This window comes from Thunnus maccoyii, chromosome 7 (genome assembly GCF_910596095.1).
Source record: "Thunnus maccoyii chromosome 7, fThuMac1.1, whole genome shotgun sequence".
In the NCBI taxonomy this organism is placed as follows: domain Eukaryota; kingdom Metazoa; phylum Chordata; class Actinopteri; order Scombriformes; family Scombridae; genus Thunnus; species Thunnus maccoyii.
The window spans coordinates 11,249,417-11,275,948 of NC_056539.1; the positions used below are offsets into that span (position 1 = coordinate 11,249,417).

Below are 26,532 nucleotides of genomic sequence, written 5' to 3' on the forward strand. Positions count from 1 at the left end.
TTCTGGCACACACTGGACTCATACAGCAAAAGAGTGGAACTTCTGTCTCCATTGATCCTGGAGCTGCTACAGGGTCCTCTGTGGTCTTAGGAAGATCCAAGGAGAATGGCAATGGCCAGTTCCATGATAATGTCTACTTTTATGGACTGGGTTAGCACAAAGAGGCACTGTTTTTCCTCCTTCCTCATTTATTCCCCCTGTTATGTTGTCACTGAAACCTCCCATGGATTTATTTATACAGATTCAGCATTAAACTCGATGCTATTGTAATGATATAGTGTACTGACGTAGTGGCGCAATAAAAGATGGTCAGTTTGATGCTTTAAAAAAATACTGTCAGGTTATGAATTTACTATTCTGCAAAAAAAATTGATAAAAAAAGGAATTTAAATTCAATGATGCACCATGGCAATTAAGAAAGCAGCTGAGTGAAAGAAAGTGCTTATGCATCACAACATGCCCACAATATGAATATAAGTTTATATTAATTATATAAAAAGTTTTATCATGAAAAACAAATGTCCTAAAATGCAATAATTGATGACTTATGGACTGTTAAGCAAAAAAAAGGAGTTAAACTGGCATAGCTGAATTACCAGGTAAGCAGTAAAGTACAGTAAAAAGGTTACAAGATTAGTTGTAGTTGGCCCGCCACACATAAATAGAGGAAGTTTCTGTCACAAGCCTACACTATAGTGTATAAAATCCAGTCCAATCAAATATAATGAGTAGTCTACAATACAGATTGAGACACTATATGACAATAGGCGGTGATACAATAAAATCTAAGTGTTTGTTTATTTGATAAAAATAAACGTATTTCCGCTTGCAATAGTTGTTGTACTGTCCTTCCTACTGCTACAACACTTCCGACTTGTACTTCCAAACGCAGCTTTTACCTTCGATGTCAGCAGCTGGAAACTTAACATTTCCGAGGTGTGTGTGAACGCAGCATGACGCCGCCTGTGGTGGCTCATTACATTATCTGGCAGCCGGAGTGGCAGCGGACAGAAGAGAGGGGATCCCCGGGATTTTTATACCGAAGCCAGCTTAATACGAACATAAAACAACTGAAAATCGCGGGGGGGAACTCGGTCACGCTCCTCCTAGATTCCGTAAGTTCCTGTATTTCATTACCATATCAACTAATACGATATTTTAATTTTTACAATTAAATTATGACGACGACGGGAAGTTTCTCTATCGACGTTAGCTCGGCTAAGTTAAGCTAGCTAGCATATAGCTTGATCTCAGCTAACGTGCAAGGTAACAGTTTCTGAGCCACACACACACACATACACATACACACGCACACACCTACGGACTGTGAACAACAACCGCCTCAAAAAAGTCGAGGAATATTAAAACTAACTTCCCCGGCAAAACTTGCATTAGGATGCTCCAATAGTAGATGAAATGTGAATTGTTCTTGTATTTACAAATGAAGAAGCTACGAAACTATTGGGCATAATTGACATCTTCCGAATATAATTAACGCCTGATTATTTGTGAACAAATTTAGCGACTGTCTGTCTGGGCAGGCGAGTGTCCAGGGAGTTAGCGTTAGCAGGCTAACTTAGCTTGTTAGCTTGCCTTTTAAACACTAGCGGCTCCCTGACTGAGATGGGGTCGGTTTCATTGTCTGTCGTGTATCGCTATTTGGACGCGTACAGACATCCAAGCTAAAAGTCACAATCTCTTATCATAATATTTATAGGAGTGTGTGCCCCCAGTGTTCAGTGACTTTCCTGTATTATTTTTGTAACCGCCACTGTTAGCTCTCGGTTAGTTAGCCACTGGTTTTTGTAGTCGGACAGATGGACAGGTTGTTGTTGGCAAGCCAAGTTAACGTTAGCATGAGATAGCATGTTGTTGTTGTTGATGGGTTAGTTGGAAATAGGTAGCTTTTCTTTTTGGACAAAGTTGGACCACTAAAGTTTATGAACATCATTGCCAGTGTTGCTACCGGTTATTGTTAAGCCGACCGCTCTTCTTAGCCGTGGATGGGTATGATTATGGCTTCATGAGCCATTGATCTCAGAACTTTGTCAGATTAGCTCAACCGTGAAAAGCCTTTTTATGGAGGCGTAATGGTGGACGGTTGTGCTTCCGTCGGGGTGTGTGTGTGTGTCTGTCTGTCCACGACGGGTAAGCAGCTATCACCCACATCAAAGAACAGACAACTGAATATCTACTTTGTCCTTACCCCAGAATATCAAGGCGTCTGTAACTGTGATTAAATTAACCATTCAATGTATGTTATGAGGTGTCTTATGTTCAAGTTAAAGGGCATGCTCCGTAGTTACAGTACAGTTAATTTCCCGTTGAGGTCAAGCAATTGCAAGCATTGCTGTGATATTAATCCTTTGACATTAATAGTGAGTTATATTTTTTGTGAGATATATCTGAATTATTAAGCCTTGTAATGACTCTGTTGTGTCTCAGTGTTTGAATATCTATTTTATGCAGTTTCTGCATCATGATCATGGTGTTTAAGTGGTCTCTTCAAGTTAGGGTTGTATTCACCTGTCTTTGAGGTGAACAGCGGTGTGTATATCCATACCTCTGCTGAGTAAGTGCCCTCCTTTGAGAGCAAGCAGACAGTTGGCACCCTTGGCTAGTGATGGGGGACACATGTCGCTTTGCATTTTATGATGGGCCATGGATTTGCCTGAGGAGGGGTGCCTCTTATGAAAAACCCTCCTGAGAGTGATGTGACCAGACAGGCATGACTCAAGATCCACTCTTATTCTGCTGCATCAGGATTGAAACTTTTTTAAAGATACATTTGTATTTTCTACCACCCGCTAGGTCTATTTTTGCCTTTCTCATTAGTAAGGCTCAAGGGTACCTTGGACATTTGCTTATTTACCATTGATAGGTTTAATTTAGTTTTATCAGTTGTGGTATTTGCAGGTCTTCCGTCTCAAATTTCATCTCTAAGTATTTTTTTCATTAGTGCCAGGTTACAACTTGTATAGTCCATTAATGATGTTGAGCAGTAGGCATGAATGTGAAGGCTTGGATGTTAATGTGTTCTACTGTACACATAGACATTTTTTACACCCAACTTATTATAATGTTATATTTAATGTATCCAAACTAGATGTACTAGATATGTACTAGGTTTAACAAAGGTGTATCTTTATTTTCTATGAAACATTAGTAGTCTTTGTTTCTTACCTGTTCTAATGTTTAACAATAAATGTGGCCCTAATAAAGGTGATAATGCTCTGCAGGGTATCCATGTAGCTCATTCATGTGGGGCACAGTAAATACAGCAGTTAGCGTCTGGTTGAGTGTGAGCCCAGTCATTATGAAAAGGTTAACAGGAAATGCTGGTGAAACTGTGAAGTCGGCTAGATGGTGTTCATGTTGATGAGTAATGGAATGCTTTGACTTACTTTGGTTCCGATCATGTAAACCTGTTTTAACTTAGCAGGTCTACATAGTATTTACAAGATTTAAATGTTCTTTTTCTTTGTATCCGTTGAGAACTGTCTTTCTCTTCCCTTATGTCTTGCATCAGAGGACAGGAGTAGTCGTATTGGCTTTGGGGTTCCACCCAAAGGCCTTGGGCAATTCTTAGAGCTGTAGGAGTGGAATCCTCCAGTGTTTGGCTGACTGAACTATTTCTTGTTTACTCTGTTGGACTTCATATTGACTCAAGTACATGTGCAGAGTTTACAGTGATACCAACCTGTCGCAGGCAGTTAGAGGTGCATGAGTGATGGGTTAGGCTTTGTGTTTAATGAAGCTAACCTCCTCAAATGCAAGTTGCATTACGCACACATTCTGAGTTAAGACTTATTCAAAGCCTCTGCCATACTTCCCTTACTTAAAACTTTCCCCTGGATAATAAGTTAACTCACTGTCTATTTGCATGGCTAATTCCCAATGAAATACTGCCCCCTACTTCAAACTGGACATTCAGCATTGTAGGAAATGTGTGGTATTCCTTAATACAAAGTAAATGGCCACCTGTTGACCAAGTGGGTCATATATAGATGGGTGACAAATTAAAGAAAAAAACAACATAAAGTGTCTTAGTAAGGTGTTGGGCCAACATGTGCCACTAATGCGCCTTGACATTGATTCTACGAGTCTCCGAACTCTACTGGAGGGATGAACACCATTCTTCCAAAAGATATTTCCTCATTTGGTGTTTTGATGATGGTGGTGGAGAGTGCTGTGTAAAGGCCCAAATGCACTGAAAGCGATAATTGGCACGCCTCATTTGACACACGTCAATTGATGTTCCTATGGCGCATTGCAGGCATCAGATTTGAAATGCCAAAACCACAGAACCAACACAGATTTGTCCTGTTCTATGTATTTACTGCTGCATTAGTTGTATGCAATGAATGAATGAAAAGGAGAAATGCAGAGGAGGAAAATGAAACTAAGACCGACAGTTAATTATCTGTTGAGAGTTTAATGGTTATTTATTTGTGCTTTAGAACATAACTGCTGTGAAACAATCAGAAAACAATGTTTTATTTCTCTCATTCATCAGCTTTGTTCTTGCCACCGCTCACTCTCCTCACCCAACCACCGCAGCGCTGTCTCTCTTTCTCACTTGCTCATGTTCTCAGCTCGCTAGCACTTTCTTTCTCTTTTTCAGCTGCAGAAAAACAACAGCTTTGGTTGCTGGGTCCTCATTTGATGTTCCAAAATCGAAACAAGGTTGGAGTAGGGGTGTCAAGGCAGTTTGACGTGCCTCTTAACGCTTTTGGTGCACGTTCGGCCATTTAAAACAACAGTTGTACTTCAAACTGCACACGTCAGATGCTTTCAGTGCGTTTGGCCCTTAACATGTTGGTCCAAAGTATCCCATAGATGTTCACTTGAGTTGAGATCTGGTGACTACGAAGGCCATAGCATATGATTCACATCATTTTCATAGTCATCAAACCATTCAGTGACCCCTTGTGCCCTATGAATTGGGGCATTGTCATCCTGGAACAGACCACTCCCATCAGGATAGAAATGTTTCATCATAGGATAAAGGTGATGACTCAGAACAACTTTGTATTGATTTGCAGTGACCCTTCCCTCTAAGTTGACCCAAACCATGCCTGCAAATTCACCCCCACAGCATAACAGAGCCACCAGATTCCCTCACTGTAGGGTTCAAGCATTCAGACCTGTACCCTTCTCTTGGTGTACGCCACACATGCACTCACCCACTTGCCGAGAATATGGTGAAGGATGACTCATCGGACCATATCGCTTTTTTTCCACATCCCTGTAGACCAGTGCCTATGGTTTTTGCACCATTGAACTCTCAAATTTGCATTTATATTTGTAATGGGGGGTTTATGCACTTCAACCCTGCTATAATATCCCTTTATGGTAGGTTTGTGCCAATGGGATCGTGTATCGACGATTGAAGGGATGATTGACGATTGTTTTTTTCTACACCGATATTTTTAACTAACTTACTATCAAAACTGAAATGTGTACAAATAGTGTAGCTGTTTTAAAGCGCAGGTACATAATTGTTTGAGGTTTTTATATCATTCTATAGCTTCACATTAGTATTCCATATGTATTCAAATCTGAAAATTGTAATTTTAGTTGGTATGTCTTAGCGTCAAAATGCCATTTTCCAAGCGCTTCTAAAAGCTTTTTCCCCATGTGACCTGACGTAGGTTTCTGCATGATGACGTTGCTACATACACATGGAACGTTGCAGTGCAGTGTATGTACGCTACAGTCTAGGCAATTTGTCAGTGAATAAATGCTACAACTCCTCAAGATACAGGTTTCCATGCCTTGCTTGCCACCTACTGATTAAAGTGGGGTTAGCCCCAAAGTTAGCAACAACGTCGGCCCTGCAGTTGAACACAAACTCTCCCCTGTGCTTTCAGACTATGGTCTGGACGCTGAAGCAGGAAAAGGTTAACAGATGTTATAAAGATAATCTCTAGAATCTGTGCCCTACAGTGCATTTAGAGATGTTTCTGGTGGAGCGACATGTCCGCCTGCTTAGCCTTGTTAATCAGCTCAAATGAATTTTAAATCCTTAATTATAAATCAGTTTTCTGTCTCTTTTCCATGGATCTGGCACCCCGCAACTCTGTTCTCCATATGTCTGCTCACCAAAACATTGCTCTGCACTCCATAAGAGTAGTGAACATAAGTGGTGTAACGGAACGTAGTTCATCTGTGATCCATACGGATCGCCCCCCACAGTTTGGCAAGCATGTGAACTGCAAATTAATTGCAAAATTTGAAAGTAAGAAGTAAACAAACTGCGGTAGCTAGAAGTCATGGACAGCATGTCGTTAACAGGGATTTTGGAGAGCAATGACCAAACCAGCATCTAACAGATCTGAAGTGACATTTGCAGGTATGTTTATATGCTGTTAAATGTGCTGCAGCTGAGCAGCTAATTAGCTATCTAGCTGCTAACTGATGTTAGTGGTGCACTTTTCCCTGGTGAATGTTTGTTTGGTGGCCTGTTCAACAAGTTGAGCTGCAGGACAAGATGTGTTCATGTTTGTAAGTTATCATCAAGTTTTGATGACATGGACACAGGCTATTGTTTCATTCACTACTATGTTTAAAGGAATAAGGTAAGCAAAATTATATTTGTCTCCAAACGATCTGAACTGTAAATTTTGTGATCCGTTGTACCCCTAGTTAAAGTTAGGAATATTATTTGGATTGTGATATTGAAGATAAGATAACAATGCTAAACGGAACATGATATTATGATATTGTCTCACCAACATACAGACGCGTACTGTGACGTAACCCCCACTGCCCCCTGGTGATTGGATCGCCTATTTACGATCTTGAGTAAACACGATTGGACGATATGAAAATGGAAATGCCCAACCGTACTCTATGTAATTGTCGACAGACTGCTCTTGCTGACACAGTCAGATCACATCCTGCATTGACATTCTCAGTCACCTGAGGAAGATTTGCTGTTCTGTTTTTCCTTATATATTGCACTAATGCACGAGCATCACGATCATCAAATGTGTGCTGTCGACCACAGTTTCCAGTTGATGTTTTTCCCATAGATCTAAATGCAGATGTCACTTTAGTAACTGTTCCTATTGAAACACCAGCCAGTTGGGCAGTTTTTGTGACTGAAGCTGTTGCCATCTGTGCACCAACAATGAACCCTCTTTCAGAGTCCCTTCGATCTTTTCCTCTTGCCATCTTGATCCAAAATCAGAATCAACTGGGCCTGCTCAGCATTGTTATACATGCCACAGAGCATGATTGGATGTTAATTGCTTAATTGTACCATGCAGTGCACCTGTGTGGCAGCATCTGCATTCCTTGTGTTTCTCCACTCATTTATTCAGATTTTTTTAATTTGTCAGCTGTCTGTAGCTTAAACTGCTTATAGATGCACAGCATCTAAAGGTAAAGTCTATGAAATTGAACAATTAACAAGAAACTGTGAATGCCACAATTCCACATTTTTAAAACACTGTTAGAATCAAATGATTAATCAGTTAATTGAGAAAATAATTGGCAGATTAATCAGTGATTAAAAAAAATAATCATTAGCTGCAGCCCTAAACTGAACATCTTTAAATTTTGGGAGTTTGGGGCATTGGTTGGATCCCCATTAGCTGTTACCAGCACAACAGCTACTGTCCCTGGGGTCCATAGGAAAATAAGTACTACAACAGTTTCCTCATATCTTCAAAGCTGTAACCAATCAATACATTCATGGTAATGAACCTACTGTTGATGTGGATATCATTAATGCCTCTATTTGGTTCCACTAGCATTTTTGCTCACAAGTGAAACCTGCATGACCAGTACTGCCTGAAATGGCATCTCATCTGATCTAAACAAGACTAATTGCACATTTACCGATTATGGAATACACATTTCTAAAGTTGTTTTTTCAGTCTGCCTGTAACAATTGCTTCCACTGTGTGGCCAGTGCTGACATGGCAACTCTCGAACTCTCAGTGCAGCAAACAGGCAGGACTGCAACTTGAATACATGCAGCATCAAGGCATGTGTCCAAGAGGGTACAAACTGTCCTGGCTGTCTCCCTGCTGCATGTTTTTTTGTTGTGTGGGTTGCTGTATATGTTTTTTTATCAGTGCACAGCCTAAAAGCCACCATATCAAGGGTAAACTGCACTGTCTTTCTTGTGTAGATAATGCACAGCAGTAGATGTTTGGCGAGCATGGTTGTGGATTGAGGCGGGGAGGGATGGTGGATAGAAAGGAAATTTATAGCGTCATACTAGATGAACGATGGTAAAACATATTCTGAAATGGTAGTCTTTGAGTCAGAGTGCTGTGAGGTGTCCCAGAAACTGCATTGATTGTCTTCCACCATGTAACACTACATAGGAAAGAAATGACCTGATTATCATTCCTGAAGTCATTCCCACTGCCCCATATCTGTTGGATCAGTCCATTATCAGGCTGATATCATGTAGCCTGGGTTGGAAAATGAATTGGGTTACAAATCATATTTTTGAAATCACCATAATGACTCCAGAATTGAATTTTAGTCTTCATATTTCTGGCAAGCAGAACTCTCCCCAGATATCCTGGGTATGATGGTCCAGTACCATTTTTTTTATTGCTTGTAAGAAATGCCCCAGGGACATAAATATTGTTTTTACTATATTGAAATCAGATAAAATGACTGAAAGTATGGGTTTTTAAATGATACTCTACCCAAAATCTTTGGGCTATAAAAAGGTTTGTAGTTTCCTCCTTGGTGGAGAGCAGCAGTTTCGGTATACTTGAATTCTGTCTTCAATGGAGACCAGTTTTAATGTCAGGAAAAAGTGAAAAATGTCCAAAGAAACTTCTCAAACCACTCCTCCATTATAACCCATTTCTCCTCTGTCCATCCACTTCACAGCTTTAGAGAGGACTGTCAAACCGTATCAGCTTTAAATGTTTGAAACATACTGAACATATGAATGGACAGCAGAGTGATTTAGGGCTGGATTGTTTTGAGAAGTTCTGCTGGATGTTGTTACACATTTTTCTATTGTGAAAACTGGTTATCATTGGAACTGACTGAATCCATGTTGACAACTGCTTTTCTTTTTCTTTTAAAGAGGAAACTGCTTTAAAAAAAAAAGATTTTTAACATCAACCTTTCAAGTCTGCATTGAGTAGGTGTGTGATACATCAAAAACAAGACTTTGAGTTGAGTATTGCTGAAATCGACTTTCATTTGCTTGCTGGTGTTTGAGTATTTGTGTACACAAGAGGGAAAATTATAAAACAAATATGGAAGATAATGATGTACAGGTTGAGATTCCACTAAAAGCAGCACCTATTCAGGCTACATCTATGTTCTGGCCCTACTATTGTTTTCTGTGTTTGGGGAAAAAACGTCACGGCAAAGTTGTAATCAACATATTTATCAATGGAGATTTTTTGTTTGTTTTGGAAAATTTAGCAATTCCTTGTGGTTGAAATTGTATCTAGGCTTTTTGTGATTAGAGGCTCAAGAAAACTACTAGAGACGGTTGACTTGAGATGTTGAGCAGCTTTAGAGCTTCATAATCTAGACTTTCCTTACGTCATATGCAGGGAACTTTTTTGTCCACTGGCCAAATGGCTAGTGAATGTTCAAATTTTACCAGCTACTCAATAGATTATCATTGTTTTTTTTGGCTAGTGAGTGAAGCAAATCTACCAGCCACTTGCATATTTTACCAGCATTTGGTTGGTGGCTGGTGCTAATTTTGAGCCCTGGTCATATGATGGTTAGTAAGTTATTTTCTGTGAATGGTGTGAATTAATTACTCAAAACACAACTGAGGGCTTCTATGCTATGCATGTATATGTCTGTGTGTGCTTCCCAAAATCCAGAAGAGATGTTGTATTTGAGAATATGTCCTTTTCATTTGTATAATAGTTCTCTTTGTGATGAGGATACATTAACAAGCACATCACTATTTGTGTGTTTTTTAAAAAAACAAAAAATGCCCATAGCCGTGTATGTTTTAATATGGCTAAATGTTAATGCATTCTTGTGTGATCATGTACAAATGCCAGGTTTTCACTTCCTGGACTTACTGCTGTTGTCGTTGTCACGTTGCTGAGGGAGAATCCAGGTGGAGACATGCACACACATACACTTCTCTGGCTCTCACTCGCTCACTCACACACACACACACTCACACACACACACAGGCACTCTGGCAGATTCAGGGTTAAAGGCTTCCATTTTGTTAGGTAACACCCTAATGGTCTGATCTGTCAGTGGCGTTAAAATGGCAGGGGCTTAACCCTTGGCGTTCGGGACACAACCAGTAGGGGCACACACACGCACTCTGGGCTGACCGAGCCTACAACAGAACAACTGAGAAGGTGGGGGGGGGGGGGGGAGGGGGGGGAGAGAGGGAGGGGTAGAGGGAAAGAGGGAGGGAGCGAGTGTGTGTGTGTGTGTGAGAGAGAGAGAGAGAGAGAGAGAAGACAAGGAAGAGTATTTTTCACTTGGGTACAGTTAGATTATGGCTCAGCTAACCACATGCGCTCTGCACCCTTCTCCCTCCCCCAACCATGGCACCACCTCAGCTGGGTCCCTGCCCCCACTCCTAGCCTGGTGAGCACAGATTAGCATAGGTAGTCTGATCTTGTTTCTATTTAGACGATATCCCAAAGGAAAAGAAATGTACTCTTAGATAGCCTGAAATTATTTTGTAATTAAAAAAAACATATTTTATAAGATGGATATGACATAGGATACAACATAAAGAAAGCAGTCGCAGTAATCTTTATGGTGAGTAGTAAGTAATCACCCTGAATTGAAGATAATCATCGCCTGACTGTATCTTCCAGTACGATAATTGGCAGTTTGAGCGATTAATTCGGTATTACAAGGGCCATGGCCCCTTAGCCACACAAGAAACAGAGTTGTCGCTCTGCTGTCTTTTATTGGGCAATAATAATCCATACTTGTATTGCTTTTATTGGACAGTATAATTGTTGTTTCCCCTCTCATTGAACCCAAAGGACACAGTTGAAAAGCCTCGGTTTTTTAAAATGGCTGTTAATGTGTTGGCTGGCTGGGTCCAGTCCCAGTGGGGAGATCATTACAGCGCTGGAGATGAGAGGCTTGCACGCAACCTGAGGGGACGAGTCTTTACCATTGATCTGCTCTCTATGAACTAGCGGACACAATAGGAGACGGACTGAGAATAAAACCTATAGTGTCAGGCCAGGTCACAAGATTTCCATTTGCTTTCAGGCAAGTGCATCTTATCCTGCCGCATAATATACAGGGATGGGAGATTTACTTCATGCACCCTATTTTATAGACAAGAAGACTGATGTTAGCCTTTGCAGCCCTCATGGAGAAATGCAATTGTATTAAATATATTGATTTACACAAGCCTGCTTTGAGGCAGTTACAGTGCAGGATAGCAAACAGGGCAGTAGAGATATGTTCCCACTCTCAGTCCGTAACTCCCTCATCCTTTGTTTTTGGCTGGACCGGTCACGGACCAGCCCTGTAACCCTGAATGTCTGTCACTGAGTGATGAAGTTAAACCATTGGTTGGCTGACCCTGTGTCGGAGTTTCCCCGTTCTTTTCCCCTCCATTTCAATTATGTCCTCAGGGGGCGTTAACAGCAGAGCGCCTGAGCGTAGTCCTGAAATAGCCTAAGTTCTAAAAACACACATTTACCGACCGAAGCGTCTCACATGGAGGCTCCGCCACTGACAGGAGCACCAACCCTCAGATACAAAGAGACGCAACGGATCCTTTTTACTAGACTGCACGGCAGCTAGCAGCTAGTTAGCATGGCTAATATCTTCCGTGCCGTGCTGTGTGTAGCCCATAGACTGTATAAAAATAAGGTGTAGCCAGGGTGTTTGCTGTTTAACAGCGCTGTGTTTATGGTGTTTGTGTGTGCTGAAAGACCTCACAGCGCAGATATAAAGTCACACAGCTGACGGACTGTTAGCCTAGCATGCTAATCCTATGTAAACATATGGGTGAGACCATACGTTTAGAGACATCCACAGATAGAAACAGATGAAAGCAGGGGGAGTTAAGAGATAATTAGAGTAGTCAAAATTAAAATAAGTTCTCTTGCAAATCAAACATCCCAAGATATGAGTGGAGAGTATTGTACTCAAACTTTGCCTAACGATGTCATGTGATATACTACTTCAGTACACTTTAACAACAAATATTCCTGGGACCACTACAGAAAATTGCCGATGAGCATTTGATATCCAGGAATTCACATTATAGATCCTACCACTGACTATCCCTGTAACAAATTGGCCACAATTACGCACACTGACCATACATGGTCCAGCCATATACTAGGTTTTGATCTAGCCTTGTTTCTTTATCTAAGATCTGCTCTGCCCTTAGGCCTTATTATTCTGGAGGAAACGAGAGGGACGTGCATCTAATCCTCCTTCAAAGTCTCCTGAGAGGAACAGGCACAGATCACTAATCACTGGCTGTGTCTTGTACTCTCTTGCTCAGCTCTTGTCATTTTTGTAGCTGTTGTAGAGAATGCATTTTTATGTCAAAGTGATGTGTCTTCATTAGGTTACACTGGCATACAATATGCTCTGTGATGTAGAGAATGTTTGTTTGGTGTGTCACCAACATTATGCAGATGTATGAATGTCTGGTAATAACTGTAGGCTGTTCACAAAGTTCATGGTTTGGTTTGAACACAGTTTTTGGATTGTCTTAAAAAATTTGCTCTAACTTGGTTACAAAATTATATGCACATATTGGTATTGGCTTAAAATACAGTTATTGGTTGGTCTTCACTGTTAAGGGCTGTAGAGTAAATATTAAGGTTATGATTAGGAATTTGTTTATGTCACTGGTTTGCACAATATGAGGTTTATATGAGATTACAAGAGGGGTTTATCGCAGTGGGATGCATCCTGATGTTGGTATGCAACACATACTCACTGGTCAATCACTTTTGCTGAGAAGCTACACCTAATAACAGCTAAAAAGAAGCATTTTCACTGAGGATTTCCCCATCCTCAGTGAAAATGATTCATGTCCATGTTCCTGATTTTTAAAGCTGATCATCTGTGTCTGCATTTTGAAATTTCTTAGCCCAGCGTCAAGAGTCCATGGGCTACATGTGTAGCGTACATCAGAGAGTTGCAATGTGACAAGACTGGCAGGCTTGGTACTCAGACATGGATACTGGAGTGGAGGTAGATCAGGGATTGTGGGCAGTTAAAGGCAGAGCTGATCCTGAAAGAGAACTGCTGCTCTAGGTTGCTGAGTCCTAGGCAGCAGGGTTTGGGGCACTAGTTCCCTCCAGGCATCTCCTGATGGACTTGCTGATGGACAAGTTGGACTTGTTTGTTAAATTATAGTGTCAGTTTCAGTTGGTTTTACACGGTGGATGGATGGAGCTCGGGAAGCATCTAAACCGCCAGGAATTCTACTAGCACTGATTGATTCAGGATATTTTCTCAGGTGATTTGCCATAGAATACAAATTTCTGATCTGATCTTTGGAAACGAATTGGTTTATACAAGTGAAAGCAAAGGATGCTGTATAAAAAATAATGTCCCTTTTGAGATGATCTTTTGGAAGACATACTGGTTTTCAAATCCTGAGATCCAGCAGTTTGACATTAAGATGGAGACAAAACTACTTTCTAGTTTTGACTCCATCTTAATGTGTTTTCATTGTGGCTCCTGTGTTATATGTGGTTGTCTCTATGTCACTGCTCATCACAAACGGCTCTGAGCAGTGTCTCAGTGCAACACTATCTCAGCCCCTGATGGCTTCAAGTATTGATGCCATGTTTTCTCTGCCTTCCAACCTTCTCAGGTGTCACTGTGAATGACAAGGCACAGATAAACTCTTATGTTCGATGGCTAGGCTCAGATAGGCTCCCATATAATGAAGATGCTCTTAGTTTAAGTCTCCTATAACCCGGAGGTTGTGAATGACCTCATATCACACAACAAGCCTTCAGGGCTTATATAGAAACCAAGGCACGGAATAGAAAATGGGCTCCAGTGAGTGGCGGTGCTTCACTGAAAGCCTAGTGAGATGGAGTGTGATGCAACAATGAGAACTAGTACACACATCCCTCTCAGTCAGTCTCGAGTGAGCACATTATACTCATAGCTTACAACATATGCATACACAACAAAATGTATTTGCCCCCCCCCCCCCCCCCCGTTGCTCAGCAGCAGTGCATCCAGCACATAAAACGTTGGATTCATTATGTCAGCCATCTCTTTTGGGACAAAGGTAGCCACGTGTCTCTAGACCTGAAACTAGCAACAACAGCAGTCCTAGTGACAGGCAGATCTGACGCTGTGTCGTCTCAAGGGGTTACAGTCTTCATGTACCTGACACGGTTCACCACCAAACTGTTACACACTTTTAATTTACACTCATTATTTCTACAGTCATACAGGATAGACTATGGTTTTTGAAACACTGTGTGTGGTATATGGGAATGCACACATACACACCCACATGCAAGCTGTCATCCCTGGCAGATAGATAGTCTTTGTGTGCAGGGATGGTACAGCAGGGCACATCTGTCCTTGTTGTGTACCCGAGCAGAGTGCATTTTAGGCTCCGTGCTCTCGTATGCAAACTCAGACCTGAATGTTTTAGCAGTGTTGTAGTTATTTTGCTTTGAACGTTTTGCTTGGTTTAGTTTTTGCTAGCATCTCAGCTCAACATCTTGCAAAGTGTTATGGATGCTTGTGTCTTATATCTAATAAAAAATGGAAGTTGGCTGAATAAACAGATGTAAATTGTTATAACAACTGCAGCAACAAACTGCAGCTTCACTGCAGACAGTAATTTGTTGAATTTGTGGAAAAGCAGTTTCCCATTCCCAACTTACATTGATTTATTATTTCAATACTTTGCTTTTCAGACAACAGACTCATAGTGGGGTTTTTTTTTGTATATGTTAGAGTCCTATTGTGAACTATCTTGGTGTTGGATAGCAGAGGAAACACTCTTAAGATGTTTATTATATCCGGTAATATGATTGTAGAGAATCCAATATCATGAAAGGTAGGTTTTGGTTGACAGACTTTTTATGTCTGTCAGCCGCTGTTGATTCACCACCCTCCTGTTGTCTGGTAGACATGTTTTGGAATGTCTGAAGACGACATCATTTTCTCCTCCTCTCTCCCTCCCTTTCACAACGTGTAGGACGTGTCTGTGGTCTCCCTGTCTCTCTCCCTCCCTTCTGCCACTCCGTCTCTCCAGGGGTTAAACCTGCGCCTTCTCTCAATCGGAGACCAGTTTGAACCGGTTTTCAGGGAAGCACTTTTTGTCTCTCGTGGAATCTTGGGATAGGGTCATGCGGAGCTGTGATGATGTCACGTTGGACTAGAAAGACCTTGAGTCAGCTTTCTGAATCAGAAATACAAGATGGTGTATATGCATACACGCAGTTAGTTTCAGCCCGAAAGATCAATTAATCATCATGTCAGAATCTTAACGTGTGCAGATATTCATGCGCTCATCCTCGTGCGCAATGGTTATATGCAACATCACAGTTTTATATTTATTATAAAATGTTCATTGAAGAGTCTGCAAGTGCCTATTCCATAATGAGTGCATGGCCTACATTGGTGTGAATGTTGCACAGTGTAGTTGCTATTTTTCTGCTGTGTAATAGGTTTTCCCAGAAAGCTAAGTGGGTCTCGTCATCCTGCGCTGTTACTGTACTGAGTGATATTTGGGTCAGCATCTGGGGCACTGGCAGTTAGGACAGGAGACGCCTGTACACCTCAGAGTCATCCCTTTTATACAGCTGGAAATATGGAACATTGTACATTTTCATACAATTGACTCCAAAGCATTGTCAAATCAAAAATGTTGCTCGTTATTTCCCACAGAAACCTGGAGTTACATTAATATAGTTAGGTTTTGTTTTGTAAGACCAGTGAACGTCAGCGTTCAAGATGAAACAAACACACTTCGGGGCACTCTGCTATCCTTTTTGTACTGGTGGAACTGGTACTACTTCATATTTCAGGTAATTACCAGTGCAGGATTTGGCTGTGTAATTCTTCTCAACTCTGGCATAATGCAGTGGCAGTGAGTGGAATAAAATGTAATGAAAGATACTTGAAATGAGGAGACACTGCCATTCACATAGTGTAGGTGGCATTGATTGAGAGCTTTTTTTTTTTCTTTTTTGAAGTATCTTGCATTTGAATTTATTAAATGTCTACCTTTGTGACACTGTAGATTCATGTTAGATTTAGTAGGTCAGCTTCCTCAGTCACTTTATCGGCACTTGTTGTTACCTCTGAGACCCAGTGACAAGAAGGGTCAGTGATCTCTGCAGAGCTTACACCTTGAACTGCTGTCATCCAGTACTATTGTCTCTTTTAAATCAAATTGAGGCAGTTTCAGCATTTTGTATTCTCTGCCATGGGTGCTCCCTATTGTTTACTGCAGGCAGAGTAATCTTACCTCACATAAGGTAACTCTACTAACCATTTACTTCACATGATGTACAGGACTGCTGCTTCCTCGCTGGACCTTTACTTGTCCTTGCTAGCTCCAAATCAGATTAAAGGGTATCCTGTACTGGCATTGGAAGTACTGGCCATGGTAGATGATGAAGTATTTTTCTTAAAATAAAACTTGTTTACTGCCCTCCTAATAGCACAACATGCATTACTGTGTGGTTGTTATGGTAACATACTGTACTTCATGGGCAAAAGAAGAGAGGCAGTTCTACAAGGCGACAAGATACACAATACTCATAGAAACCTGCAGACTAATGTAATTTAGAGAATCCAATGATAAAGTTTGCAGTACAATGCCATTAAATCATAAAAAATGCAATTCAGTTTAAATGTTGCTTTGGTTAAACCAGCACTGTTTGCTCAGCTAAGAACAACTTCTGCCAGGTAAACGATGTTATATTATCTTACAGTGAGACCTTGATCAAGGTGGTATTGCCCAAACCTGTAACCTGCTGTGTATTGTAAATGCATGCATAGTCAAAGGTTTAAGCATTTTAATTTTTGTCAGTGGTTGTTTTCTGTCTTGTAAATTTATTTCCACGGTTGGTAACAGTTTCCCTCTTGTCTCCCCAGGGTGAGAGCAGCCATGTCAGAGGAGGTGGTGCGTCAAACGCGCAGCCAGAAGCGGGCTCTGGAGAGGGACCATGCAACTCTTGCTGGGTCCCTGGGGGACATGGACAGTAAACGGGTTAAGCTGGAGAAGGGGGATGCGCCTGGGAGTCCCCTGGCCCTGGTGGGATCGGGAGCTGAGGGTGTCAAGCTGAAGAGTGAGCAGGCTGCAAAAGTAGCAGCCAGCATCCTAAAGTCCGGGGAAGTGAAGGCCACCATCAAGGTGGAGGTGCAGACTGGAGACGAGCCCGTTGATATGAGCACATCCAAAAGGTGAGACAAAGAAAAAGATGACAGGAACATAGAACATATTGTTGTTCACTCTACATGGTGTAGTCTGAGTCTTTAGTCTGTTGGCCTTCTGTGCGATGAACAACACTGAATGGAATAACACGTAATCTCTAGCAGTTACGTCTTTTGCTGTACAGTGGGCCTCAATATCGCATATTCTGCCAACTTTGTCCACAATAAACCCTTTATGAGTATTTCCAGCTGGACAAAGTGCACCATAATCGGCTTACAAACTAGTTGGTGTCCGCGAGGGTAAAAGATGCGAAGAGTACTTTGCTGCAGAATTTCTATTTGGTTATGCTTAACTGATGTTAAATCATCTTATGGGTGATGGGAGGGGATGTGAATGGCAGCAGAACTTTAGACAAGCAGACAACTGGGGCAAAGTATTTGCATTTTTGTGTACAATTTGTTGTCTGTACTGTAGGCCCCTGGATTTCTTGCATGCATGCACAGTGTACGGTTGTGCGCAAAGATGTGTGTATTGGAGTTGCAAGTTTCTTTCAAACTTTGCTCTAGCAAGTGGTCTGACAGGAGTCATACAGGAAGTCGCTCTGTGGTTGTCGGCAGCCTGCCCCCATTTTGAAAAGTTTGAGGCTCCTGAGGCCTGGGCTCCATTTTCTCCCACAACAGCACCTGAACTCTGCCTCACACTTCACACAAAATGAAGGCTATGTGTCACAAACTGGTTCCAACTGGCCGTTGCCATGGTTTCCACATTGGAAGGAGCAGTTGGAGGAAGGAGGGGCCAGGAGGGTTGGTGGGTGTGTCACATGACCACGCAGAGAAATGCCTGATGTCATGTGATGTGTTTGGTAGAGCGATAAATACACACACTGATGTGATGGCAGTTCAAGTGGAACAGAGAGGTGATTCAGCTGAAAGTGTTTTGGCTTTGTTTGTGGTATATCATAAGTACACTGAAGTGTCATCTTTGGCCCCTGTTTAACCCAGAGCATGCGTTTGTGTGTGCTTACTCACTGCAAGGTGATTACCTTACTGCTGAATATGGAGGGCTTACCTGTGTAAGCCAGCTTTGTAAAAATGTTAACGCAATATAATGCAAGCCAAGTTTCCCATGTGAGAAGATGAAGGCTGAACTGACTGTGTCTTGGATGGATACATGTATAAAATGAGTGTCACTAGCAAGAAGCCTGCCTCTCTTCTTCAGTATGCATGCTTTGTGACACTTAATATGCAGTTTAAAATGATGTAATTATTTGAACCCATCTTGTCCCAGCCTGTTGACTGTAATTATCCCAGCTATTTCATTTAATTCAAGAGCCTTACGTAGCTTTAAAGGGCACTCTATTTATTTTGAATAGAAAATCCCACTGCACCTAATAATGACTGATTCAGCAATGCTGTCGTGGGGTCCGTGTGAAGCCATGATCAGGAAAGGCGAGGTATGCAGAAACACTGGACCTTACATAACCAAGCTGGTGTGTGTGTTGTGATGCTTGTGTAATCTCTTCTTAAATGAATGGAAGCAACCACCACAAACTAGTCCATTTCATCTTGTCAGAGAGGCTAAGTCAGTGGGTCGTCATTAGGTTTGCTTTTGAGAAAGCTGAAGCTCTCAGTGCTGTAATACGACTTGTGTCTGACATAATTTATCATATCATATGTACGGAATGTAAACAGGGCTGGGCAGGGAAACTGCTGCCCCTTCAGGCTTCAGCTGTGCTGTAGAAGAGTAATCTTTCTCAGAATAGCAGTATGTGAAAGTACCATGGCGGTAGACGTCTTTCTAGATTTCAGTGGAAAGATATCAGGGAAGTACTTTCCAGGAAGTAGCAGTATAATGTATCAGCAGGGTTTGATTGTGTTCTTTGCAACCGGGTAAAGTAACTCTATGACAGTAAATGTTTGTTGTGGTTTGTGTTGTGAGTGCTTAGTCTGCTGAAATCCCCATCTCATAATGCAAGTAAAAATGACACGGTCGTTGTCACATAGTTGACCTTGTTGAACTGATGCAAGGTCTGTTGAGAGGAGCTCTTAGACAGCTGTTGTGTGGAAGAAGAGGATAGCAGAGAAATGTGTCTGAAGACAGGAGTGTGCAAAAAGTGTAAGGAACTGAGTCAGTGAGTTGGGAGTATAAAAGATGAACAAGTAAGTACTGTTGGGGGAGGGGTGTGTGAAGTAGTGACTGAGTGAGTGACTGAGTGAGAGAGAGTGTACACAATAGGTTGGCTCCTGGCCATGTATTCCCCTCCCCCTCACTGTCACCCTCTCCAGTGTCTCCAGCGGACCTCCGCTCTGCTCTGCTTGTGACTCGGGTGTCGGCAGCTGGGAGGGAGGGGAGAGCTGAGGCCCAGGCTGTGCCGATCCGGCTAGGCCATAGGCCTCGCCACGGAGGTAGGGGAGGGGTGAGGCCCTGTCTGGGTGGTAAACTGGGCCTAAGCTTGAAGCCCTGAAGCCTCTGGCTCGACAGCGCCTGAACAATTATATAACTTCACTGCATGTGTGCATGCATAACTCCACATTATGACCCAAACCTCTATCTCTCACATACTGTGATATATCACAACCCCTACCTTACCTCATCTTCCACCAGTTCTCCTTACCACTTTGACTTCTATTTTGTAACACACCAACCCAAAGGACCTGACAGGATCTCCGCTGTGATAGAAGCAGATGTATTCTTGCACCATGGTTCACGTGCTGTAAAATTACTACCACCCCCTACCTCTTATCTCCACCCATCTCCAGATTGATGCGTATGTAGCTTGCCACTAGTCGCCTTTGTTCTCCTTGGGCCTCAGGAAAAGCCACTTCACATCTTATCAAAGGTCTTTAAGCCTTTTCCTCCATTAAAAAACAAAATTGCATTTAATTTGCCCTTTGTTTGCATGTTGTTTGACTTGTCTTTCCCATCTCTCAAAGGGAGAGAGAAGAAGGTCTGTCTGTCGATGGTACCTTTCGCTGGAGATTAAGGGTTGTTGCGGTCTTCCCCTGCCGCCATTACTCCATTATTGATCTCTTGCTTCTTGTCTTCTTGTGTGTCCCAGTGCACATTTTCACTACAACAGGGATGATAAAATCATTATTATATACTGCCATCTACTGGATGTAAGACAAAACTACAAGTTAGTTGCAGTTGATGGTAATTGTAATGTTTTACACTGAAATATTATACAGTGTTGAATCTCGGTGGAATGATGATACACATTCGTAATATTATTGTTTTCTGTCTTTTCATATTTCTATCCTCAGTGATATTAAGAGAGAGAGGCAGCCACCATCGCCAGATGATGTGATTGTGTTATCAGACAATGAGCCATCCAGTCCTCTCATGAATGGCCACTGCTTCACGAAGACTGACACAGATAAACTAATGGTAGGAAAGCAAATGTAAACTTTGCATACAGCACTGGCTTATTCTGCCTACTACCTTAGATGTCGTCATTCTTACTAAATGGTACCTGCTGAACTGGAAGACCAAACAGAAAACGGATAGCCTCACCTGCTACATGGTCCTTTGTTGATCAGTTCAATAATATATTTGAAGGCATATTTTCGGATTAGTGTCTACTTAAATTGCTTTAAATCGTACCTTTTTCTTCATTTGCAATCTGTTGAGCTGACCTCTTTAATCTGTTACAAAACACAAACTACAGAAACCCCTTTTTTATCTGTTACCGTATATATAGAAGAGCTCCCCTGAAGAGAGGGAGCGCATCATCAAACAGCTGAAAGAAGAACTGCGACTCCAAGAAGCCAAGCTGGTGTTACTTAAGAAACTACGACAGAGCCAGATCCAGAAGGAGAGCACAGTACAGAAGGTGAAACCCCCAGAAAAGGAAAAAAAATTTCTTTATGTTTAGTTGGAGCCTAATCAGGGATGGGAGTTGTTGTCACACAAAATTTTCCAATTTACATGATTAATGAAGACTTTTTTAAATTCCAGCTTATTTATGTCTTTAAGCACATTCATATGTATTGACTAATAATGTAAATTTCTGTTAATTTGAAGGCGACTGGCTCTGTGGCTACTCCTCCTCCTCTGGTGAGAGGTAGCATCACATCAAGCAAAGGACCCCTCCAGGTAAAAAATATATTTCTCCTCACCTACCTGACCTCACTTGTGCTGTTGAAATTTGAATGAATTACGTAAGACTACAAAGCTTTACTACTTTTGTAGCATAATGTTAAATATGTTCATAGTGTCATAAACATTTGCCAACATTTTTGCTGTGTTTACAGGTGACCGGTCGTAGCTCAGGCACGGTGATCCCCCCACCCTTGGTGCGGGGTGGGCAGCACGTCCCGTCCAAACACAACTCTCAGATTGTCATGCCACCCCTGGTCAGAGGAGCCCAGGTTAGGGTGAGGGGCTTTTGAGTCCTCATGATAATTATCATCACACTGTCCCATTTTTAAGGTGCACTCATTTGAAGGAGTTAAGATTTGAAGAGCTCTTTAATTTCTTGCTTTGTCTTCTCTTTGCTGCTATTAGCCTATTGCAGTGACTCCGCAGCAGATAGCCAGTCTGCGTCAGCAACAGCAGCATCACAGCGGTTCAGGCCCCCCTCCGCTCTTGCTGGCTCCCAGGGCTTCTGTGCCCAATGTCCAGGTCCAGGGCCAGAGGATCATTCAGCAGGGACTCATTCGGGTGGCTAATGTGGCCAACAGTAATGTCATGGTTAACATCCCACAGGTTAGGATGCGATATGTAAGCAAACACTGAACACTTTTCTCTAAAATGATTTTCAATGTTACCATCACTCTGGATATCACTCATAATAGGACACATTGGTAAAGTGAGATTTGTCATAGCTATCCTGTTCCATTGATAGACTACTACACTGCAAAACGCTAAAGCAGGTTGTGTTATGTTTGTGTCCAGGCCTCTCCAACCAGCCTAAAGGGCTCTTCAGCATCGCCCAACTCTAACATCAATGATAGTCCAGCCAGCCGGCAGGCGGCCGCCAAGCTTGCACTTCGCAAGCAGTTGGAGAAGACGCTGCTGGAGATCCCACCACCCAAACCTCCTGCCCCCGAGTTCAATTTCCTTCCTTCAGCAGCCAATAATGAGTTCATCTACTTGTTGGGGTTGGAAGAAGTGGTGCAAAAACTTCTGGAGATGCATGGCAGGGGTATGTAGATCTGATCTTTGCACTCTGGTAGCTAGTTTGGGGGGGGGGGTTGTAGTGCAGTGGTGGATTTAATGGTAGAATACATGTTGTCTAAAGAAACTCTCTGTTTTTTATACAGGTAATCTTGGCCCAGCTGCTGCAATCGCCAGCTCCATTCCCAAAGAGCCATACAACTGCGCCCAGTGTAAGACGGACTTTACCTCCCGCTGGAGAAAGGAGAAGGCTGGGACCATCCTATGTGACCAATGCATGTCGTCCAATCAGAAGAAGGCCCTGAAGGCTGAGCACACCAGCCGGCTGAAGGCAGCCTTTGTTAAGGCACTCCAACAGGAGCAGGAGATTGAACAGCGTATCCTCCAGCAGGCGGCTTCATCTTCCTCTTCTGCCTCATCTGTCTCTAAAACCACCTCGTCCTCTCCCTCACTGTCCAAAAGTGAGGTGCTGGTGTCCCAGCAGTACAAGCAGGTCAGGGCTGCCATGCAGCACAGATCTGTGACTGGCCACCACTCCAGCATTAAGCAGGTTAGCACGGCCTTTGATTGTGATGGATCAACACTTTGTAATAAGATCAAAATATCAAATCATGTGCTGGCTAATCACCAGGTCAATTAATACTTACTCCAACACTCAGCACCTCTTATATCACATTATCTCCCTGCAGAGTCCTAGTCAGCTGTCACATAGCATCCAGTCTGTGAGCTCTCGTGGTGTGGCCCACTCATACACCACCTCCCAGCTGCAGAGCGCGGTGACAGCAGCGGCACTGGGCAGCAGGTCAGGTAAGCATGCTGCAGCACGCCCGCTGCAGCAGGGAGCAAAGGTCAGCGCCGGCAGCAGCAGCAGTAACCAGGGCAACGTGGCTGCCTGGAGGAAGCAGAGCGGTGGCAATACAGGTAGATAAACGTGGTTAGACCGAGAACATGCTCCACTTGTTCTCACTTTCTGCTCCTCTTTGGGGTAACCACTTCCTTCTAAGATGGATTCCTTGCTGGCACTGTCACTCCTTGTTTTCATTTTAGTATTACTTTATAGTCCTTGTGTCTTTTTGGCTTTTTTGTATGCTTAGAAATAAAAACCCTCAAAGGTACAGTTTTTACTGATAGGGGCAAAACACTTTTCTTCTTCACTCATCTCACTCTATGCCACTTTTGTCCCTTTATCTTTCCTTTTTATCTTCTTCCTACATGAGTCATTCTGTGATAGTGTCATATGTCATCATAAAATGGCTGTAAAACAGCATAATGTCAGTGGTTTCCAGTACATTAATTACTGATGTATTTGTCTCCTGACAGGTGTGACTATGGCCTATGTGAACCCCAGCTTGTCTGCCCATAAGACCAGCTCTGCTGTTGAGCGTCAACGAGAGTACCTGCTGGACATGATTCCCTCCCGTTCTATTTCCCAGGCAGCCAACACATGGAAATAATGCAATCTTTCTTCCTACTGACACCATAACTATTACCCCTCTTAATATCAATAACAGCCATTCTCATTATCATTCTAATCCTTTCTATGGACTTAATCCCTCTGGCCGAAACTGTGCAGGGGAGAATCAACCTTTTTTTTTTTTTCTTTTTTTTTTTGGTGGGACTTCTTTCCCAGATCTTTCTGCTACCATCTTCCTCAACTGAATTGGAGTTGTCCTGAGACAGCAGGAGTATTTGGGATACAAGGAATATATCAAATACAGTTTGGGTACTTTTGTGAGGGTGACAGGCGTGTACAATTTTATAAACTTCTCCAGTGACGTTGCCTCTCCCTCCCTGTATATTGGTTGTACCTCCCAGTTGCACCGAGAGGGAGTCGCCACAAAATCCCCGAGTTCCCCTGCCTCTGGAGTTGGCAGGGAAAAAATAATAATTACTATTATACACAATAAAATATTCGCCTTACGTCCTACCCCTCTCCAGTCTGAGCCAATCAGACTTAGGCCCACGTGGTGGCCGAACCGAACTTTACTGAAGACCTCATCACAGGGATTGTGGTTGAGCTTCGAGGACCATCCACGAAATAATAAGAACTGCTTCAGCTTTGCAAAAATGAATAAAATAAAAAAAATAAAATAAAAAAAGGACTGTAAAAAAATGATCTCTATCTGCACACAGACTGCCTCTTCTCTCTAACCTACAGCGTGTATAGCAGAGAAGCTGATGTGTGTTGGATTATTTTGTATGGCTGAATGTTAGGATTTTGTCTTTTCTTCTGTAAGTCATATACTGTGTTTGGAATATTGTGCTCCCTGATACTTTGGAAGTGGCCTCTTGTCGAGGTCTGAATTTACAGGCTAATGTTACTGTTGAGGTGGTTTTACATCTGCTGGGTTCCATGTTGTGGCCTACTGTTAAATACTTTGTTTTTTCTAAGATGAAGAGGAAGAATAAAGATAAAGGTTTCACTGACTAATGTAAAAACAAGGAGCATATGTTTGGAGGACTATTCTTATTGAATATTGTAAAAACAAACCTTCCAAAGAACTAGTGGAGCCCAAATGGAATCCCTTCTGCTAGAAGGTTTCTAGTTTATCTGAACCCTCTCTGGATATAAACATGAATTCATGCTGAACTGAGGGGGGTGTAAGGAATGTCATATTTTTGACATTGTTTTGCTTTTAGTCATAGGTTGTGGTGCATTATTTTTCTTCTATAGACAAACTGTCTGGGTTTATTTATAGGGTCATGTTAGTAAAGAACATATGCTTCTGCCCTAAGTTTGAATGGAACTCAACTTAATTATTTGTTTTCTCTTGTGTGTCCAGTGGCTCCCACTCACCCTACGATTGGTCTAAGAGAAGCTGGACAGCTTTCAGAATGTAGTTATGCAAAAACCCCTATAGCAACAAATGACATGAATTTCTTAGTCTTTAACATTAAGGTGTGTATGATTTAGGTCAAGTCCTTGGATTGAGCTAACTATGCCTTTCACATGAGCTATAGTGCATTTTTATCAGGTTGCAGCAGCACAGGATAAGCTAGTGAAGTACAACAAGTCCTACATTTAACAGGGGAATTCCCATTGCTCATGGAATTCAGTTATTTAACAACCATGTGCTGTCTTCTTTCATTTCAGTCTCTGGGGTGGTCTAGTTTCTTTAACCCTACCACTCAGCAAATTGCTTTATTGAAGTGTTTCTTTGGCTTATTGGTAAATGTCAATACATTAAAAAAATATTAAAATATTGCTTCTGAATTTAACCAGTAAAAAAGGGTAAATTGTTCATGCATATTTCTAATCTGGGTGTTTTGTAAGCATTATGTGTAAAAAAACAAACAAACTGTCAAAACAGGCCCGACCACCCCAGCAGTTACTTGTCAATATACTGTATCTGTCCATTTTCCTCCTTTTCACAATCAAACAATAACATTGGTGACGCCATCACATTGTAATTAGGAACCTGCAGCCCTGTTGTCTCGCTTTTGATTTCATAATACATCCATGATGTGATAATCTAATGCGATATTGTAAGGATGTGTGTCCTTGTTGAACCACAGTGTACTCTTCTTTAGCTCACTGAACATTGTCAGGCTCCATATAAAAAAAAAAGAAAAAAAGAAAAATGGTGCACTGAGCCTTAGTTGAAGTGTATCCCTCTATCCTGGGGTATCATCACTGTACACCTGGGTTTCATTTAGGATGGTGCAACATACAGTATGTACATTGCTGATAGAAATACAAGCATACAAGATTAATTTAAATGGCTCAACATTTTTGTATTTCTGTCTCAAAGTAGCATCAGAGATATTCCAGGTTGTCTGTACATTCCTGACAGGCAGAAAGGTAGCAGCCTTGTGGATGCAAAATAAACAATCTGGAATGAGCCCATCATTTTGTGCCCTGCTAAGTGTAACCCTTTGCTGTCCTGACTACTGCCTGCTGCTGCTGTTTGACAACAATATCACCATTCCGTTTGTTTTGGGGGTCGAAGCGCTGCTGAACTCAGTGCCGCCCAAATGGAAAAGAAAAAAGATGTATGAGAAATATGTTTGTTTTTTTGGATTTTTTTTCTGCTCTATCAAATAATAATAAAACTAATTTTAACCCCTCTTTTATG

The 26,532-nt window shown here is 42.0% G+C and overlaps 1 protein-coding gene across 5 annotated transcripts; it reads left to right on the top strand.

Annotated features, from left to right (window-relative positions):
- Positions 1–931: 931 nt before the first annotated feature.
- Positions 932–26,306, top strand: gatad2ab (GATA zinc finger domain containing 2Ab). 5 transcript variants are annotated; one of them, XM_042417070.1, is made up of 11 exons: positions 932–1,115; positions 17,059–17,367; positions 20,602–20,725; positions 21,039–21,170; positions 21,362–21,433; positions 21,592–21,714; positions 21,845–22,060; positions 22,235–22,484; positions 22,603–23,006; positions 23,146–23,377; positions 23,777–26,306. In XM_042417070.1, exons 2-11 carry the CDS (start codon positions 17,072–17,074, stop codon positions 23,908–23,910), a joined length of 1,983 nt encoding a protein of 660 aa, XP_042273004.1. In that variant the 5' UTR covers positions 932–1,115; positions 17,059–17,071; the 3' UTR covers positions 23,911–26,306. The 5 variants fall into 5 exon arrangements, with proteins under 5 accessions (XP_042273004.1, XP_042273006.1, XP_042273007.1 ...); XM_042417072.1 differs by having other exon boundaries at positions 933–1,115; positions 21,592–21,708; XM_042417073.1 differs by having other exon boundaries at positions 934–1,115; positions 21,845–22,045.
- The last annotated feature ends 226 nt before the right edge of the window (positions 26,307–26,532 follow it).